This window comes from Trifolium pratense, linkage group LG3, assembly GCF_020283565.1.
Source record: "Trifolium pratense cultivar HEN17-A07 linkage group LG3, ARS_RC_1.1, whole genome shotgun sequence".
NCBI lineage: Eukaryota > Viridiplantae > Streptophyta > Magnoliopsida > Fabales > Fabaceae > Trifolium > Trifolium pratense.
The window spans coordinates 35,340,161-35,358,874 of record NC_060061.1 but is presented as its reverse complement, the minus strand read 5'-3'; the positions used below and the strand labels follow the sequence as shown (position 1 = coordinate 35,358,874).

Genomic DNA, 18,714 nt, shown 5'->3' with positions numbered 1-18,714 from the left:
TAGATAACGTGTAACCATTCTCCCTCAAAACATGCCTTGTGTTCATACTTATCATTTTGCTGCTCCAATTTGTTATTTTTAAAATTAAACACAATAAATATGTAGTTGTAAATGTGTGTTTCTCTCTGCTATTAGTTTCAACTTTTGTATCAAGAACAAGTGCGCTGCTCCTAGTTTTTTGTTGCTATTTTCTGCTCTGTTTTCCTGTACTGCATCACAGATGGGCTAAATTGTTCTGCTCCTAGTAGTAGTACGGGATTTTTTTGCTACTCCTGCTATTTTTTGCTGCTATTTTTTGTTCTGGCCTGGTTCCTGCCCTTTTATTTATTTTTATTCTCTGTACTTTGATGTTCTAGCACTTCATATCAATAAATTTTTAGCCAATTCAAAAAAATACATTATTTTTTTTATGCTCATTGTTTCTTAATTTTTATATTTTTTTTGTTACATTTACTTTAAGATTTTAGCTATACTAGATTTTCATGTCTAAATCCGTGGTGACTGTAAGCATTATTATCGGTAGCTCTTCCCATACCCAAAACACTTGTGTCATAGTTTTATGGATATTGATAATGAAGTTGGTTCATTAACGAATTACCATCAAGTGATAAAACTTTCAACCGTAATTCAATCGTCTTAAACCGGTTAAATAAAGACAGAATTGCAATTAAACCTCCCAAATAATTAAACGATACTCCCTCCGAATTTATAAAATGTCACGAATATACGCCAATTCGGTTCAACCGGTTGAAATCGTCTGATTCGGTTCGGTTATTATACACATACATTTATTTATTAAATTATTAAATTAACTTTTGAATTTAATTTTTGTCAAAAAAAAAAAAAAAACTTTTGAATTTAATTTAATTACTGTAATTAAATGAATTGAATTGAATTGAAATTGAATGAAGCAATAGAAAGTGGTGCAGTGTTGAGTAGGGTTTTCGGTCGGGTTTTGGGAATGGGTCGAAGCTTGTCACGTTCACCTTCATACAGAAGAAGACACTCTCGTTCCCGATCTCCCTCACATCGCCGATCCCGTCGCCACCGTAGACATAGAAGCCGAAGCTCTTCTTCACTCTCTCCTCCACACAGACCACGCTCTCCCACTCCCAAACACAAAAAAGACCATCCACCAACTCTAAACAACAAAAGGTACCTAAATAACCTTACTCTTTCTTTTGTTTCAACCATTTCTGTTACTTTAATCGGTTAATTAGTTAGTTAGTTAGTTAGTTAGTTAGTTAGCTAGCTACTTAGTTTGTTAGTTAGTTACCTTCTGTTTATCTGTTAGTTTGCTGGTTAGTTTTGTTATTTAGATAGACGAAACGATAAGCCATTGAAAATTCGCACACACAAAGTAACATAACCCTCGTCGTGGCGTCCGACCTAACAATTTCAGCATTTCTGCTAGTTGAGCCAGGATTTCGATAGTTTCATTTTCATATATAAAAACGGTGCTTCTTTGTATTGAATCAATTCAATTAGATAGAATTCACTTTCAAGTATTATTCAGAAATTTTTTTCTTAGATGAAAACTTGAGAGTTCATATCTTCTACGATTGATGATGTCGTCTTTTGGTATAGAAATTCAAATTGCATTACTTGCTTGTGCGGTTTCTATTTCGTTAGTTTGTTTATTTATGTTGTTCAATATTTTGAATTTGGTAGTACCAAGAGTCAACGCGAGGAGGAATTGAGATTGTTGGAAGAAGAGACTGCGAGAAGAATAGAAGAAGCGATTCGAAAAAATGTGGACGAGAAGCTTAATTCAGAGGAAGTTAAGTTAGAAATTGAAAGACGTGTTGCAGAGGGTGTCACAAAATTGTTTGACGATGTTGAAATTCAACTTGAAAAAGAAAAGCAAGACGCTCTTACTGAAGCTAGAAGGAAAGAAGTAAGTATTCTGTGATTTTTTTTCACCACCCTTTTGTCTGAAAAGGATAATCGTGTGCAAGTTATTGATTAGGTTTTCAACTTTGTAGTATTGAAATTGTGTTATATTTTGGTGGCTGAGTTTGTGCATGAATGAAGTCTTGGTTTGAGATACGTTACGAGCATCTTTATCTGGTAAACAAGGTGCCACTCTGCAAAACCCAGCATTCAGATATTCAGATCATAAAAAGGGTTCTTGGAAATTCAATGGATTCCCAAATTTGATTCAAGATTTGTACTGAAACATTAGCTTAAAATTTCACATCTTTTATTATATTGATTCTTGACTCATTAGCACTATAATAATCATGTGTCTGTGTTGAATGAGTCTCTATCATTAAATACTGACGTATGGCTTCTAGGGGGAGGCTGAAGTCTTAATGATGTTTTTTTTTTCTCCCGGTGTTCTGATTTGAGGATTGTGATGTTTTGTTGACATTCTCCAGGAACAAGCTCGGAAAGAGAGAGAAGAGCTGGATAAGATGCTTGAAGAGAATAGGAGGAGAGTGGAAGAGTCTCAGAGAAGAGAAGCTTTAGAGCTGCAGCGAAAGGAGGAGGAACGGCAAAGGGAATTAGAGATGATTCGGAGACAGAAAGAAGAGACTGCTCGGAGAAAGAAATTGGAGGATGAAGAACATGCTAATCGGATCAATTCTATGGGTAAGAACAAATCTAGGGCTAACTCATACGGTTTGTAATTACTGTTATGTGATGTCATTTTATACCCCCAAACTTATCTGTACAACTGTACCATTGTTAGAAACCATGATCTTGAATGAAAATTTGATACTCCTACAGTTGAGCTTGCAATTTGCTTTATTTCAACTTACAAGATCAAAGAAAATTTAAAATGTTAGTATTTTATTTGAGTTACTACTGTTTCGAGGTTTATTTGCTTTACATGACAAAATGGTTTTCCTCTTTCACTTGTTTTGAAATTTTCATTCCGGAGGCAGTAGTCAATGATTAAACATACACTTACAAAATATGATTCGTAAAGACTCCAAATTGTACATGTTTGATGATGTGCACAGGTGGACCAATTAAAAATTGGTTGGTCAACCTTGCCCACTTGCTAGAATAAAAACTTTCAAAGTTGAAGTAGTATGCAATATGCTACTAGACTACGGTACGAGTATTGTCTTGACTCGAGGATCTGTATAGTTTCTCTGACACTTGTCATTTTAACGCCTCTTTGCAAGGATTTGTTTTGGTTGATCGTATGTTTTGTTGTTGTTGGCCACTTTTTCAAAGGAAATTCATTAAGATGAGTAGTTTAGAAGCATGGCCTTTATAGACTAGGAGAAATGAGCAGCAACATCATCAGTACTATGAATCTTAAAAGTAAGGTGTAGCAGTAGAACACCAAATGCATTTTATATATTTGTTCATATGTATATACCATCTAATTTACATACTCATAGTCCCCACTTCCCATCAGTAGAAAAGTCTATTGATTTGCCCTGAGTCCTGACCCCTGACCCATTTGGCCTATTTACCACTAGCCCTGTGGAGCGACAAGTAAGAGAGTTGCGTCATCGTCACCTTGAAGTTTCAAAGCCAAAAGTTGTGGTTTTGTGGAGCCTTGTTCTGTTATATTGCAAACTTGCAGGAAAATGATAATTGAAATTTGAATGGTTTGGTGATTAAGGAAAGTGACATTGATCATAGATGGCCATGCACTACCAATAATCATATCCACATCATGCTACAATTGAGTAAGGGATAACTTTACTCAAAGGGTACAGGTCAAACATGCCTCATAGTCATAGACCTGCTACCTTTTTTTTACTTTACTACTATTATTTTGGAATAATGTAGGCGATCTTCCTTAACCAATACTATATAGTCACTGGAATATTATGTCATTTCAAATCTAATGCACACCTGCTAACAAGAATATGGCATAAAATTCATCTGTGTATAATGTAACTTTCTATATTAGTTGAGCATAATATAGCTTGTATCATACACGTCACATGTTCGAGTCCCAATTAGTTTCTTCGGGATGAAGTTAATGTACTCTTTTTGTAAGTGATCCTTTGAGTCCGAAGTTTTTACCTATATTTGAATTGAGCATCATTCTTTCAGCTTAAATTTTGTGACGATAAGAAAGGATGTGATATTCTATAACTCTCACTGACATCACAAAGATAGTTAATTTTAGATGACTACTTTGTATTCTTAACATTCTTAATTTCTTATGGCTCCCTCTCCAGTTAGATGGGCTTTTCTTGTCAGATGTGGTTTATCTAATCAAATACCAACTCATTTTAAAGTATAAAGTGAATTATTCATAAATAAATTAATAGTTGATATACTATTTACATAATTAATTATAGGTGAATTTTATTTTCTCATTACTAACTACTTAATTTTGATTAACAAAGTCCTTTCACATTAGAAAAAACAGTTTTCGGGGTCACCTCGATGTCCCACAATGTCCCTGATCGATCGTCTCACTCTCTTCCACATGGTGTCGGGGTCCCTCGTCCTTGATTCTTTTAATTGTCTCTTGGGTACCAAGGTATCGAACATTGTCACTTTATCATAAACTAATTTTGTGCACCAATTTTAAGTACCATTTTCATTATACTAAACTAAAAATAGCATAAGTTACAAGCAGCAAATAGGTGCGTTGAGTACGCCCAATTAAGAACCAAAAGAAGAGATTACACCCAATTTTTCTTATTACATTTAGACTTGTTATGATCAATATGCTAAATGTTGAATGTGAATTCAGCTACATTAAGTATTGTGTAACATCACATTATACCAAAAAATAGTGTGAAAATCACATTATTCTCATTAATCTAACTATATTTATAGCAAAGCATAATATAAAGTATAATTGGCAAACATATTGGGATAATATATTTGTCTATAGGGCCTTCTCACCTAACTAAAAAAGGATTATCAACCTACATTTTGCTTTCCATCTCAATTGATGCGTAGAATTGAAACAAAGCTCACTCTCCACTCTTTGTAGAAAATTAGTAAACCATGTTTGTCCACCCAACCTATCTAATCCAATCACTTCCACAACTTTTAGATAGAAATCCAATTGTGAAAGAAACCAAAGTATAAAGAAATTAATAAGGAGAGGAAAGGGATAAATAGGTTAACAAAAAGATGTAGGGTATACAATAAATAAAATTAATACAAGCTTATTTTATACACTACAAACACCACTTTTCTATAGGTTTAATGATTTGTATTCATATTCATATGAGAAATAGTTCACCCAATTCATGAATCATGATTATCCTATATTATAATTATTAGTCATACAAAATGATTTGTATTCATTTTATGGTTCACCAAATTCATGATTATCCTATATTAATTAGTCATCCAAAATGATGCCTATTAAGGAAATACAAGAAAGAAAACACCACAAAATACAAATTGTTGATAATCCTTAAATCCAAGCCACCCCCATTCTCCCACGTTTTACCAACAAGACAAATCATAGTTTGTCCTTCGTATAATCCAAGAACAACTCTCAATTGTACGTGTTAGAGACTCCTTGCTTTTTTGTCACAACAATGTTGCCTTAGCTTAGATGTTTTTCAAATAATAATAATAATAATCTTACCTACCATAACGCCATAGACCCGGTATTTGTTGCGACACTACACTCATATCTTAACTTCCCATTCACCACTAAACCTATATTACATCTCTCTAATTACGTCTCTCTAATTACTTACCTCTTTATTTTCTCCACTACATTGTAATGGAAAAAACGTTACACTTAAGTTCCTCATTTCTCATGTGATTAATTAAGACAAATTCTTTTTATATATATATTCCCACAATTTCCAATCACCCTTCTCATTCACTCAACTCAAAATATTTTCATAGCTCATTATTATTTATACAAGTCCTTTTTGTATAACCTAATGTTCATGGCTACACAAAATTGTTCAAAATGTGTCATGTTGGTGACACTATTAGTAACAATTCTCTTTGTTCATCCAATATCTTCAACATCAAGAGGATCTCTCAAGCATCACAAAATTTCTCAAGGAGGGTTCCGAGTCACTCTTCGCCATGTTGATTCGGGCAAGAACTTGACGAAACTCGAGCGAGTTCAACATGGCATCAACCGAGGACATAGCCGACTCCAAAGACTTAATGCAATGGTTTTAGCCGCATCAACAACTCAAGATTCTTCTCAATTGGAAGCACCAATTCACGCCGGAAACGGCGAGTATCTAATGGAATTATCGATCGGAACACCACCAATTTCTTACCCTGCAGTTTTGGACACAGGAAGTGATCTCATATGGACTCAATGTAAGCCTTGTTCACAATGTTACAAACAACCAACACCAATCTTTGATCCAAAAAAATCCTCAACTTTTTCTAAACTCTCATGTAGTAGTAATCTATGCAATGCTTTACCTTCCTCATCTTGCAGCAACAATGTTTGCAATTATGATTATTCATATGGTGATTATTCAACAACTCAAGGTATTTTAGGTAGTGAAACATTTACTTTTGGTGATGATAAAAAAAACCAAGTTTCTGTTAAAAACATTGGTTTTGGTTGTGGTGAAGACAATGAAGGACAAGGTTTTGAACAAGCATCAGGTTTGGTTGGATTAGGACGTGGTCCTTTATCTTTGGTTTCTCAATTAAAAGAACAAAAATTCTCTTATTGTTTAACCTCAATGGATGACACAAAAGAAAGTGTTCTTTTGTTAGGTTCTTTTGCAAATGTTAATGTCACAAAACATGTCACAACACCACTTATTAAAAATCCATTACAACCATCTTTTTATTATCTTTCACTTGAAGGAATCACTGTTGGTGACACAAGATTATCAATTGAGAAATCAACTTTTGATGTTAGTGATGATGGAAGTGGTGGAGTGATTATAGATTCTGGCACAACAATTACTTATATTGAAGAAAATGCTTTTGAAACATTAAAGAAAGAGTTTATTTCACAAACAAAATTACCAGTCGATAAATCAGGTTCGACCGGTTTAGATGTTTGTTTTACTCTACCATCAGGGAAAGCAGAAGTCGAAATTCCTAAGTTGGTTTTTCATTTTAAAGGTGGTGATTTGGAATTACCTGGTGAAAATTATATGATTGCTGATTCAAGTTTAGGTGTTGGTTGTTTAGCTATGGGAGCTTCTAATGGAATGTCTATAATTGGTAATGTTCAACAACAAAATATTTTGGTTAATCATGATCTTCAGAAAGAAACTATTTCTTTTGTTCCTACTCAATGTAATAAATTGTGATGAGTTTGTGTTATGTTATGGACTTATGGACATCAAAATCATTTTACTTTGTTTTTCTATGTTGCCTTGGTACTAATCTTGTAATGATTAAATCTCTTAGTTGGTTTAATAATATGATGAACTGTTTGCTTTCTGCATATTCAAGTAATCTTGATTGATCATATGTTACATTTCATACATGAGTTGATGGTAGAGTTTGATTTTAAATTTTACCTTGTGTAAGATACAATGTTTGTGTTTGCTCAACGACCTCATCCACCTTAAAATGATTATCTTTCTCTATATATGAAGGTTAAATTTAAATAAAATAAATGTTTTCTCTTCCGGTGTAAAAACCTCTCTATTTTTTTATTTTTTTTTACAATGGTGTCAAAGAGAATCGAACTTAAGATTTCATGCATACTACTCAAATCTCTCATCACTAAACCAAACTTAGTGGCTTAAAAACTTCTCTATTTTGTTAATAGAAAATGAAGGTGGAAGACTCTTTGACTAAGGACATTATTGTAATTAAGCAAAGGTGAGTATATAAAGGGATACGGTCCTATCTTCACTTCATTTTCCCATTCCACTTTCAGTAAACTCATCAATTCAAATAGTCTGATACATGTGGACCATTCTTCAAAATTCCACTTCTAGAAACTTTATGTAACAAGGTAAAATAAAACCTCTTTCTTTCTCTCTATGGGAGTGACAGTGCAATTTCTCACCACTAAGGAATTTCACTTTTAAGGGTTGTAATTTGTATTGGCGGATTTAGGTGTTACCCGTTTATATTTCTTACTTTGTGTTGTATTTTTATGTGTACCGTGCTCATCTTGGGCTCAGTTCCATTATTAATAAAATTTAGCCGTTAAAAAAAAAAGGAATTTCACTTTTCAATCTCTATGAATCTTGGTTTGCATGTACTCTTTTGATGTTTGTGGAGGTGTTAGACAGAAACTTGAAATTAGTAAGAACTTTTCAAAGACTTTGAAGAATTAAGCTGATGAGGCAAGGACTTGTGTATATAAGGGCAGTAGCTAAAGAGCATAGTAGAGGATAAGAACAATCAAAGCTAGGAGCTTGAAGGACTTGGGTTGAAGCTTGAAGAGTGATTGGTGATTTTTGGGTGAAACCCGTATTCTGGTATAAGCTTTCATTCAAAAGGCAATAGCTCTCTCCCTGTAACTCCGAATTGAGTGATTTTCGTTTCTATGGAAAACTGACGAAACTCCCTTCGACTGAGTTTTGATTTTGTAATTTTTGGATCAATATTGAAGTCTCAGAAGGCTTCTGAAGTACCTTATATGCAAATTCTGCATTTTGGCAGCTCCGGGAGATGTCGATAGTGAGGTTCAACTTCAATTTCAGGTGGTTTGTTTAAGTAGAGACATGACAACCATAAGTCCAAAGCATAGGAATTTATAATTACTAAGTTAGAAAATTTGATGAATTAGCTTAGAAATGATATACTTTGAAATGCTTGAGTAATTCGCTTCCCCATGCTCAAATGTGCTCGGAATATGTTTGGATAATTGTAGTTTCATGAGGTATAAGTTAGGAGTCAATCATCATTGTTAAGAGTTGATTTAAGAACTTAATTTTTATGAAAAATCTGTTGTTTTAAGGGCCGGATGACTCCCGACTCGTATGGTAATGATCATTGATTATTAAAAATATGTTCACACACCATTTCAACATCAATTAATTTTAGAATGGTCTAATGATAATTTAGAGCTTATGACTTGTGCGAGTTTCCCGTATATTTAGACACATTAACGCCATATTCGATTGGGGTAATAATTTAGAGTTGACTGATTTCATGACAATTTACTTACTATTGAACTCTAAGTGATTAGCACAATGTATATAAAACCATCAGTAGTATTCTGTGAATTACCGTGTAAAGATGCATGAGAACATAAGCTATATTAGTTTCTCGGGACTGGTTGTTAAGTAAAAATGTTAGAATTAGTATAGTTGATCATATTGTGGTTAATCGCAAACCATAATTCAGTATAGCTTATTACGCTATGAGAGGATTCCCTTGTATAAGTGGAAATCCGTTAAGTTAAGAAATTAATGTGAGTAAGACCAACGTGGCATAGCTATGTCACAACGGGTAGTGGAGAACATCCTAAGAGGAGTACATCCTTAGTGGATCTTTCGAGAAATACTCACCTCAGAAGCTTCCTGTAAAATGAACAAGATTATGATTGTGTGATACACTTTTATTTATGTTATACTATTCTCCAATGGATATGAGTTTATTAGTGATCAACTATTTTCAGGACCTCGGTGTTAGTACACCAAGTAGAGGTAGTAAGAAACTCACCGAGGCTTAGAAGTCTCCCCCACAATTATAGACTAAATACATTAGATTCTCAATGAATGTAAAAAGTTATTTTCCTTTTATATTTAGGACCGGCTGGAGTATGGAATATTATGGCATTTTAAATCTAATGCACACCTGTTAACTAGAATATGGCATAAAATTCATTTGTGTATAATGTAACTTTCTATATTAGTTGAGCATGATATTGATATATACATGTCACATGTTCGAGTACCAATTAGTTTCTTCGGGATGAAGTTAATGTACTCTTTTTGCAATTGACCTCTGAGTCCCAAGTTTTTACCTATATCTTGAATTCGGCATCATTCTTTCGCCGTAAATTTTTTGTGACGATAAGAAAGGATGCGATCGATATTATTCTATAACTCTCTGACATCACAAACAATTACTTATATTGAAGAAAATGCTTTTGAAACATTAAAGAAAAGAGTTTATTTTGCAAACAAAATTATCGGTCGATAAATCAGGTTCGACCAGTTTAGATGTTTGTTTTACTCTACCATCAGGGAAAACAGAAGTTGAAATTCCTATGTTGGTTTTTCATTTTAAAGGTGGTGATTTGGAATTACCTGGTGAAAATTATATGATTGCTGATTCAAGTATAGGTGTTGATTGTTTAGCTATGGGAGGTTCTAATGGAATGTCTATATTTGGTAATGTTCAACAACAAAATATTTTGGTTAATCATGATCTTCAGAAGGAAAATATTTCTTTTGTTCCTACTCAATGTAATAAATTGTGATGAGTTTGTGTTATGTTATGGTTATGGTTATGGACTCATCAAAATCTTTTTACTTTGTTTTTCTATGCTGCCTTGGTACTAATTAAATCTCTCAGTAGGTACTAATTAATTCTCTCAGTTGGTTTAGTAATATAAAGTTTTCTTTAATCTTGATTGATCATATGTTAAATTGCATACATGAGTTGATGGTAGTGTTTGATTGTAAACTTTACCTTTGTAAGATACAATGTTTGTGTTTACTCAACAACCTCATCTACCTTAAAATGATTATCTTTCTCTATATATGAAGGTTGAAGTTAAATAAAATAAATGTTTTCTCTTCTAGTTTAAAAACCTCTCTATTTTTATTTTTTCGTTTACGATGATGTCAAAGATGATCAAACCTAAGACTCCATGCATACTACTCAAATCCCTCATCGTTAAACCAAACTTTGTGGCTTTAAAACCTCTCTATTTTGTTAATAAAAAAAATATGTTATTGACAACAAATTGATTAAGGTGGTACGAAATTTAGAATGGTTACAAATTAAATCATCTTGACATTCATACATTATCTCTCTTAGACTTTACATTTTTTCTACCAATTTTTTTATTATTATTATAATAATAATAATAATAATAATAATAATAATAATAATACAATATTTCATTCAAAAAATTCTTGGTGGGTGAAGGAAATGTTCACAGTTTAACTTGCGAAAGATGAGGAAGGGTGATGAAGACAAAAAAATGATTTGTATAAGGTTCCTGCATAGATAGCGATTTTTTTTTCGTTCCAGTTCTTGCTATTTTACACACTCGCTACTTAACCTACGAGGGGTAAAATTGGAGGATAAGGGGTGCTAGAGAAGTTCGGGGGCGCGAAAACAAAAACTTAGAGGATATTTTGAAGAAAGTAAATGATATTCTCTCTTTATATTTTTTTGCTACATCATTCTCTCTTTAAATTTTTGTTACTACTTAGAATGCAAATTCAAACACAATTCACTACTTAGAGTGCAAAGTCAAACATAATTCGTTACTTAGAGTGTGAACTCAATTTGCACTTTAACTAGTCAACGATGAGCCAAATTTGGCAAACGTCCAAGAACATATTTTTATTGGCCACCGGAGTGGTTATGACATAGTATCGACCAATCTCGCACACACACAACATCATACAATTCTATAAATTAAAACCTTTTTTTTTTTCTTTCATATTTTGAATCACTTACTTATACAATATTTCATTAAAAAAATGTTGGAGGCTGAAGGGAATGTTCACACTTTAACTCATGAATTGTGTTTCATTCAAAAAAAATCATGAGAGGCGAGGAAGGGTTAAATTTGATTTTTAAAAGGTTCCCGGCTTAGGTAGCAAACTGTTCGGGGGGCACGAAAACAAAAACTTAGAGAGATTATCTATTGTTTTAGTTGCATCAATTTCTGTCTAGTTGCTTAGGCGTTTTAGATTGGCTTTGAGCTAGCTATTGTTAATTATGTGCGATACTTTTGTTCGTGATGTATCTATTACCTAAAATCGATTACCACCGAAGTTACTAATTTATCCTTATTATGTTTAACTACGTTGCAAATTTTATATCCTTCATTGTAATTTTACTAAAAAATATAAGATAAATAGAAAAAATTATATGCTTAAAAATATGAACAAATCAAATTATAGTTAGAAACAAAACAGAACAATCTATACACATGTACATAAAAATATGAAGAAAAAAACAATAAAAATATTATAGAAAGTTTAGTCAATAAAAAAATTATAAAAAGAATATAGAAAAAACAAGAATAAACCGCATAAAAATAAGAATAGTAAAAAAAAAATAAGAATACAGAAATAATTAATAGAAAAAAAATACTCTATAAAAAAAACAATATTTTTCATAAAAAAAAAGAAACATAAACAATATTACTACCAAGTTTACTACTAACCACCGATAATAATATACTCACTCCATTTTATTTAAGCGTTGATTTAGAATAGTAACACCAAATTAAGAAACTGTATTTTTGCACTTTATCTTCTTATTATACCCTAATTTTAATCCACCAATAAATTTCTATTTTTTTCCACACACTTTCTCTTTCCAATAAATTTAATACATTACTAGCGGGCCAGGCAGGCGCGTTGCCTGTGTCTAACTTAATTATGTCCAAAAAAATAAATGTTTTATGTTATGGTTATTTATCGGTTTGTTAATAAAAGATTTTTGCTGCTAAAAAAAAGTGCATTATGTTATAGTGAGTTTGTTAATAAGAGATATTTGTTGCTAATAAAAAAATCACGGATATTGTTGGTATTATGAAAAATTTATACCAAAAGTCATGTATTATCTTTATTTATAGTACTAGCGGCCTTAGAGAGCATGTTTCGCGTCTGTTTGTATCTATTATGCAAACTTATGTAAAAAACAAAAGGGTAAATGATCATTTACCCCCTGCAAAATAAGCAAATTTTCGTTTACCCCATGTGCAGATTTTTTTTTTCTGTTTACCCCCCTGCAAAATATAGATTCCCTCATTTTGCCCCATGAGTGTACAGCAGGACATGTGATTGTGCACATATGCTGACGTGACTTGTACACGTGGAAAAAAATAATTTATATTTTTTAAAAAATTCCACGTCAGATAATATATATATATATATATATTTTTTAAAAAAAACAATTTTTTTTCCTAAAGTAAAACAAATGAATTTTTTTATTTTTGAAATCTGGCACGCAGTGAACACAATGCTGCACAAGATGCTATAGCATACGTTGCAGCAAGACAGTCGCAGAACACAGTAAATAAATAAATAAATTGCAGAACAATAAATAACACAGAGAATTGTTAACCCAGTTCAATGCAACGTCACCTACTCTGGGGGATACCAATCCAGGAATGAATCCACTATAATAGCTCTAGTTCAAAGTCCTCGACCAACACCCGGTACTTGACTTATCACCTAGACACTACCCGTGCAATCCTACCTAAGAACCTCTTAGATAATGAGACATCGTCCCAAATTCCCTCTAACAACACGTACTATGTTGCTGTCAATAATAATAATTAGGATGGAGACACTCTCCTAGAAACTAGACCACACTCTTGCTTAAAAGCTTATGAGTGAATCACACACACTAACTCCGTGCTTCAAAGCTTAGGAGTAGCTTACAATTAACAACCAAAACACAGTCCTAAACTTGCATCAAATTGACACAAGAAAGGCTCACAAAAGACACACACTCTAAACCTTAAAAACACACACTTTTTGTAATACAAGGTTTAGAACACACGAGTAGAATAGCTTGAGGCCTCACATATTTATAGTCTTCAATTGTCTTGATGGGCAAGCTAGGTCTTCAGACAAATACAGCTGTAGGAATTGCGGCAACCCTAAATTATTCCCAGAAATATAATTCATGTGGTACCAAACAAAAAAAACGCAAAAAATATAATATAATTATATTTTTGTTTTAAATAACATTCCTTCAGCCGACTTCAATAAAACTTGCTGAGCAAGGCTCGTTTTGCCCAGACGCACGTGCCTGAATATATAATTGAAGCAAATCTTGACTAAGATTTGAAATAAAAATTCTGCACGAAAAATAGAGCATCGGGATGCTGTACTATAATGCTACAGCACCTCAGTCCAGCATCTGGCTGGTTGGCTTTTGCAAAATGTAGCCAATCAAAACACCAACAATCTCCCCCTTTGGCAAATTTTGGCTAAAACAACCTTAGGCCAGTGCATAGAGAGATACAGTCTAGACTTTCCTTCGAGTCAACATAAGCACACAACTAGGAAAGAAGGTAGAACGATGCTAAGCTATTTAAACTTTCCTTCGAGTCAACATACGCACACAACTAGGAAAGAGAGTAAAGAAATTCATCAGATGAATAGATAGCTAGCACGTAAGCATCAGAAGCATGCAACAGCGGAATATAACACATCTAGCCTCAAAGTACAGATAGAGAGAAATAAACTCTCACATAGTGGATTCAAGATCGGAGAAATAAACTCCTTAATAATTAAGCAGCGCCACAGAGAATAGGAAAAATAAATTCCTATGTAAACATGCATATCATAAGTAGTAGAAAAATAAATTCTACCTACTCCCCCTCAATATATGCATAAATTTCACTCCCCCTCAAAACATGTTATACTAGATGCTATAGCATTCTTCATCACATCATGCACATTCACATTTTACTCCCCCTTTTTAGCCAGAAATTCTGACAAATAAAGTCAGTACCATAGAATAGGAGCAAAAACAAAGATCCATAGAGTATCAAGTAGCATAGAGTCACAGGATGTCATAACATAAGGAGCCACATAGTGCAAATTACAAACCATAAGGACTAAGCCTTCAAAAATAACATCCAAAGAAAGAAAAAGTTACATAAGCAGATCATATGGAAGGACTTTCATCAGAGGCCATCTCCTCTTCTACAGTGTCACCACCTGCAAGATCATCATCATGGGAAGCACCATGGGAAGGACCTACTCCATCCTCATTTGCTTGTGACTGCTCAAGCTCCAAGGCTTGGATTACACCATCTACCAGCTCCTTCTTCTCACCCAGCATTTTACTAACCTCCCTGAGATTAGCAATCATCTGTCTTTTGGTCATGCCTGCAGCTGGTTTCTTCAAAGATGCTACAGCAATGTCTGCAGCATGTTTACCTTCCAGTAATCTAAAATCCATTGTCAGGGCTGAAGGTCTAGGGACATGCACATCAGACTTAGTGCAGATATCAGGATGTTGGGACAAAATAATATCACAGATCAAGGTGGGAAAGGCTATTGGCATCTTTATAGCAGTAGAAGAGCCATGGAGAATTGTTGCATTAAAGATATAAGTGCCATAATCAAACACAGTACTAGTACCTATGGCATAGATGAGTTTGGCCAAACCTGTAGCTACACTATTGGAGTGTGTAGTGGGAACCCAGTTGGCTGCACTAATTTTGTTCAAAAGAGCATACTTTGTAGTTAATTTTGCAGCAGACAATTTTCCAGCTCTTGGCCACATTCTCACCTTGTCACCAGTTATTGTCTTGCACACTTCATTCATAGACATCTCCAACTCAGGTGCAGGAACATCACATCTACCCAGATGTTGGTTGATGATGGCTGGTGAAAAGTCTACACATCTTCCCCTCACATACACCTTCAAGTATTCAGGACTTAAGGGGTTATCACAATCAGCTGGATGTTCACTAAGAACTCTCTGGTCAATTTCTCATAGCATTTTCCCAACTCAGACACAGTCTTTATCAGCCCTGCTTCCTCTATCAGACTCATAATATCTTGACATTTCAAAAATTCTTCATTAAGGTTCCTTTCTATGGCCATTCTCCTTTTGACCACAAATTTCCACCTGTCAACATTCTCAACACAGTGAAAGGAGACATTATCAATTGGTACAGATGGTACATTAGAAGCCATTCTTCTTCTCTTGGCAGATTTTTGAGGAGATGCTGCAGGAGATGCTTCAGCATCCTGGTCTTCCTCATAGTCAGAGTCACTAGAGGAAATAGTCTTCCTCTTCACAGTCTTCTTCTTACTTTCAGAGGTTACAGTGACCTTGCTCCACTGTTTCTTAGGCCCAAATGTAGCTTTGGTGGCTTCAGAGGAAGTGGCTATACCCTTCCCAGTACTACTTCTCAGCCTCCTAGTTATACCAGCCCTAGGAGTACTCTTGAATTTGAGGCTTTCAACATCAATTACATTTACCTCACTTGTATCAGGCATATCTGCAATTTCATCCTTATCCTGAGTAGTGACATCACCAGGGATGGTGATTTCAGTACCTTTCTCATTATCAGGAACCACATGAGAGTTTGGTGAATCAGGGACTACAGAAGCACTAACATCAACATGTGCTGCAGATGCTGTAGCATCACTTGCAGCATCTTGGTCTGGAGCTATTTTCTCACCAAAAATCATCTCAGACTCAGGATTGGCCTTAGAGGTAGCGCCAATATCATCAATAGCAGCATCAGGGGTTTCCAAAGAGGTTTTCCCCAATTCAGCAGACCTAGGGTTTTCTGATCCTAGGGTTTCAGGTAAATTCAGTTCCAAACTTAAATTCTTCTCACTAGATTCAGATGCTTCAGCATCAACATTAACATTTGGAATAGCAGGATTGTCAAGGTATAATTCACGCATCGTATGAACAACTCTAGAAGTGGATTTTGATTTCTTACCCATTTGTTTCGAAGCAGATGACGCACGCGAAGTGGATTGAGTTTTCTTTGGCGTTGTCTTCTTCGCTGAGATCTTCTCCCTCTTCGTTATTTCCTCAGGAAAGATGGTTGAAATTGGATAGGCGATGGTGATTTGTTGAGGGAGAGACTCGTATGAGGGTGATGTGGCGGTTTGTGGAGGAAGGGTTTCGTCGTTCTTGGAAGGAGATGGATTTTGAGAGCTTGACATGGTGATTGTTGAACTTTGGTGAGGGTTTTCGCTAATGGAGTTTGAGAGAGGAAGTTGAGTAGTTGATGAAGAGAGAGAATGGAGAGAAGTAACGTAGCGCGTGAAAAGATGAGTTTGAATTGCGTGAAAGGAGAATTTATGAAAGTTTTTGATACCTTCCCTTAATTTGCGTGCACAACTAAATGAAGTGTGAAGAGACACTTCAACTGCACGCTCTTTGTGCTGTAACTGCTACAAATCATCGCACAGGCAAATACCAAGTTTGCCTCGCAATTTTTCAAATTGAACTGCATTTAGAGCCTTAGTAAAAATATCAGCCAATTGTTCTTCAGTTGCAATATGCTCAAGAGTCACAATACCTTCTTCAACAAGATCTCTGATAAAATGGTGCCTAATATCAATATGCTTCGTCCTGCTATGTTGGATAGGATTCTTTGAAATATTGATTGCATTAAGATTATCACAGTACAATGCCATAACATCTTGTACCACATTGTACTCCAACAACATTTGTTTCATCCATAATAGTTGAGAGCAGCTACTACCAGCAGCTATGTACTCTGCTTCAGCTGTAGATAAAGATACACAATTCTGTTTCTTGTTGAACCAAGATATAAGATTGTTGCCTAAAAAGAAACAAGCTCCTGAGGTGCTCTTTCTATCATCTGCACAACCTGCCCAATCAGCATCACAATATCCCACTAGCATAGAGTTCTCACCATGAGTGTAAAAGATCCCATAATCACATGTACCATTCACATACTTCAAAATTCTTTTTACTTGAGCAAGATGACTCATCTTTGGCTCAGCTTGGTACCTAGCACACACTCCTACAGCAAAAGTAATATCAGGCCTGCTGGCTGTAAGGTACAATAAGCTTCCTATCATACTTCTATAGAGACTTTGATCAACATCAACTCCTTTTTCATCTTTGGAAAGCTTTAAATGAGTTGCTGCAGGTGTTCTTTTATGAGCAGCACCTTCCATACCAAACTTTTTCACTATATTTCTTGCATACTTGCTTTGAGAGATAAAAATAGTATCCTCCATCTGCTTTACTTGGAGTCCAAGAAAGTAGGTTAGTTCACCTACAAGACTCATCTCAAACTCAGACTGCATTTGCTGCACAAAATGTTGTACCATCTTACTAGACATTCCTCCAAAGACAATGTCATCAATATAGATTTGTGCTATAAAAAATTTTCCTTGATCTTCTTTTACAAATAGAGTCTTATCATTTCCTCCCTTCCGGTAGCCTTGACTAATAAGGAACTCAGTTAATCTTTCATACCATGCTCGAGGTGCTTGCTTTAATCCATATAGTGCTTTCTTTAATTTGTAAACATGATTAGGAAAGCTTGGATTAACAAACCCCTTTGGTTGTTCCACATATACTTCTTCATTTAAGTACCCATTGAGGAAGGCACTTTTCACATCCATTTGAAATAACTTGAATTTTAGAATGCATGCCACTCCTAGTAGTAGTCTAATGGATTCAAGACGAGCAACCGGAGCGAAAGTCTCATCAAAATCTATCCCTTCAATCTGTGAATATCCTTGTGCCACTAGCCTTGCTTTGTTCCTGGTCACAGTCCCACTTTCATCAGACTTATTCTTGTAGACCCACTTGGTACCAATCACATTTGCATTTTCTGGTCTAGGAACTAAGTCACAAACTTCATTCCTCTTGAATTGATTTAGCTCTTCTTGCATAGCATTTATCCAAAACTCATCAGTGAGGGCTTCCTTCACATTTTTGGGTTCAAACTTAGACACAAAACAAGCTTTAGAAACTAAGTCAAGTGTCCTTCTAGTAGTAATTCCTTGATTAGGATTACCAATAATAAGGTCTGTAGGATGATTCTTTTGAGTACGAGTGGAATGACCTTTCTTTGGAGTAGCAGAGATTGGTTCAGGAATGGTAACCTCTGTATCATTCTTGGATTCCTCAAAAGTTTCAGAATCTTCACCACATGGGATAAATGTTGTAGCATCTTCTGCATCATCTTTAGCAGTT

At 34.6% G+C, this 18,714-nt stretch overlaps 2 protein-coding genes across 2 annotated transcripts; both read left to right on the top strand.

Moving 5' to 3' along the window:
• The first annotated feature begins 898 nt into the window (after positions 1-898).
• Positions 899-2,745, top strand: LOC123915907 (uncharacterized protein At1g10890-like). The gene is made up of 3 exons (XM_045967181.1): positions 899-1,155; positions 1,672-1,897; positions 2,382-2,745. The coding sequence occupies exons 1-3, from the start codon at positions 962-964 to the stop codon at positions 2,631-2,633; spliced, it is 672 nt and encodes a 223-aa protein (XP_045823137.1). The 5' UTR covers positions 899-961; the 3' UTR covers positions 2,634-2,745.
• Positions 2,746-5,084: 2,339 nt separating this feature from the next.
• LOC123916932 (aspartic proteinase nepenthesin-1) lies at positions 5,085-7,335 on the top strand. The gene has a single exon (XM_045968523.1). The coding sequence runs from the start codon at positions 5,841-5,843 to the stop codon at positions 7,194-7,196; it is 1,356 nt and encodes a 451-aa protein (XP_045824479.1). The 5' UTR covers positions 5,085-5,840; the 3' UTR covers positions 7,197-7,335.
• Positions 7,336-18,714: the final 11,379 nt, after the last annotated feature.

Excerpts from the sequence above, each read along its gene's own strand:
- LOC123915907 (XM_045967181.1), top strand. The coding sequence starts at position 962 with ATGGGTCGAAGCTTGTCACGTTCACCTTCATACAGAAGAAGACACTCT. Across the intron at positions 1,156-1,671 it reads CCAACTCTAAACAACAAAAG|TACCAAGAGTCAACGCGAGG; the intron begins GTACCTAAATAA and ends TGAATTTGGTAG. Across the intron at positions 1,898-2,381 it reads CTGAAGCTAGAAGGAAAGAA|GAACAAGCTCGGAAAGAGAG; the intron begins GTAAGTATTCTG and ends GACATTCTCCAG.
- LOC123916932 (XM_045968523.1), top strand. The coding sequence starts at position 5,841 with ATGTTCATGGCTACACAAAATTGTTCAAAATGTGTCATGTTGGTGACA.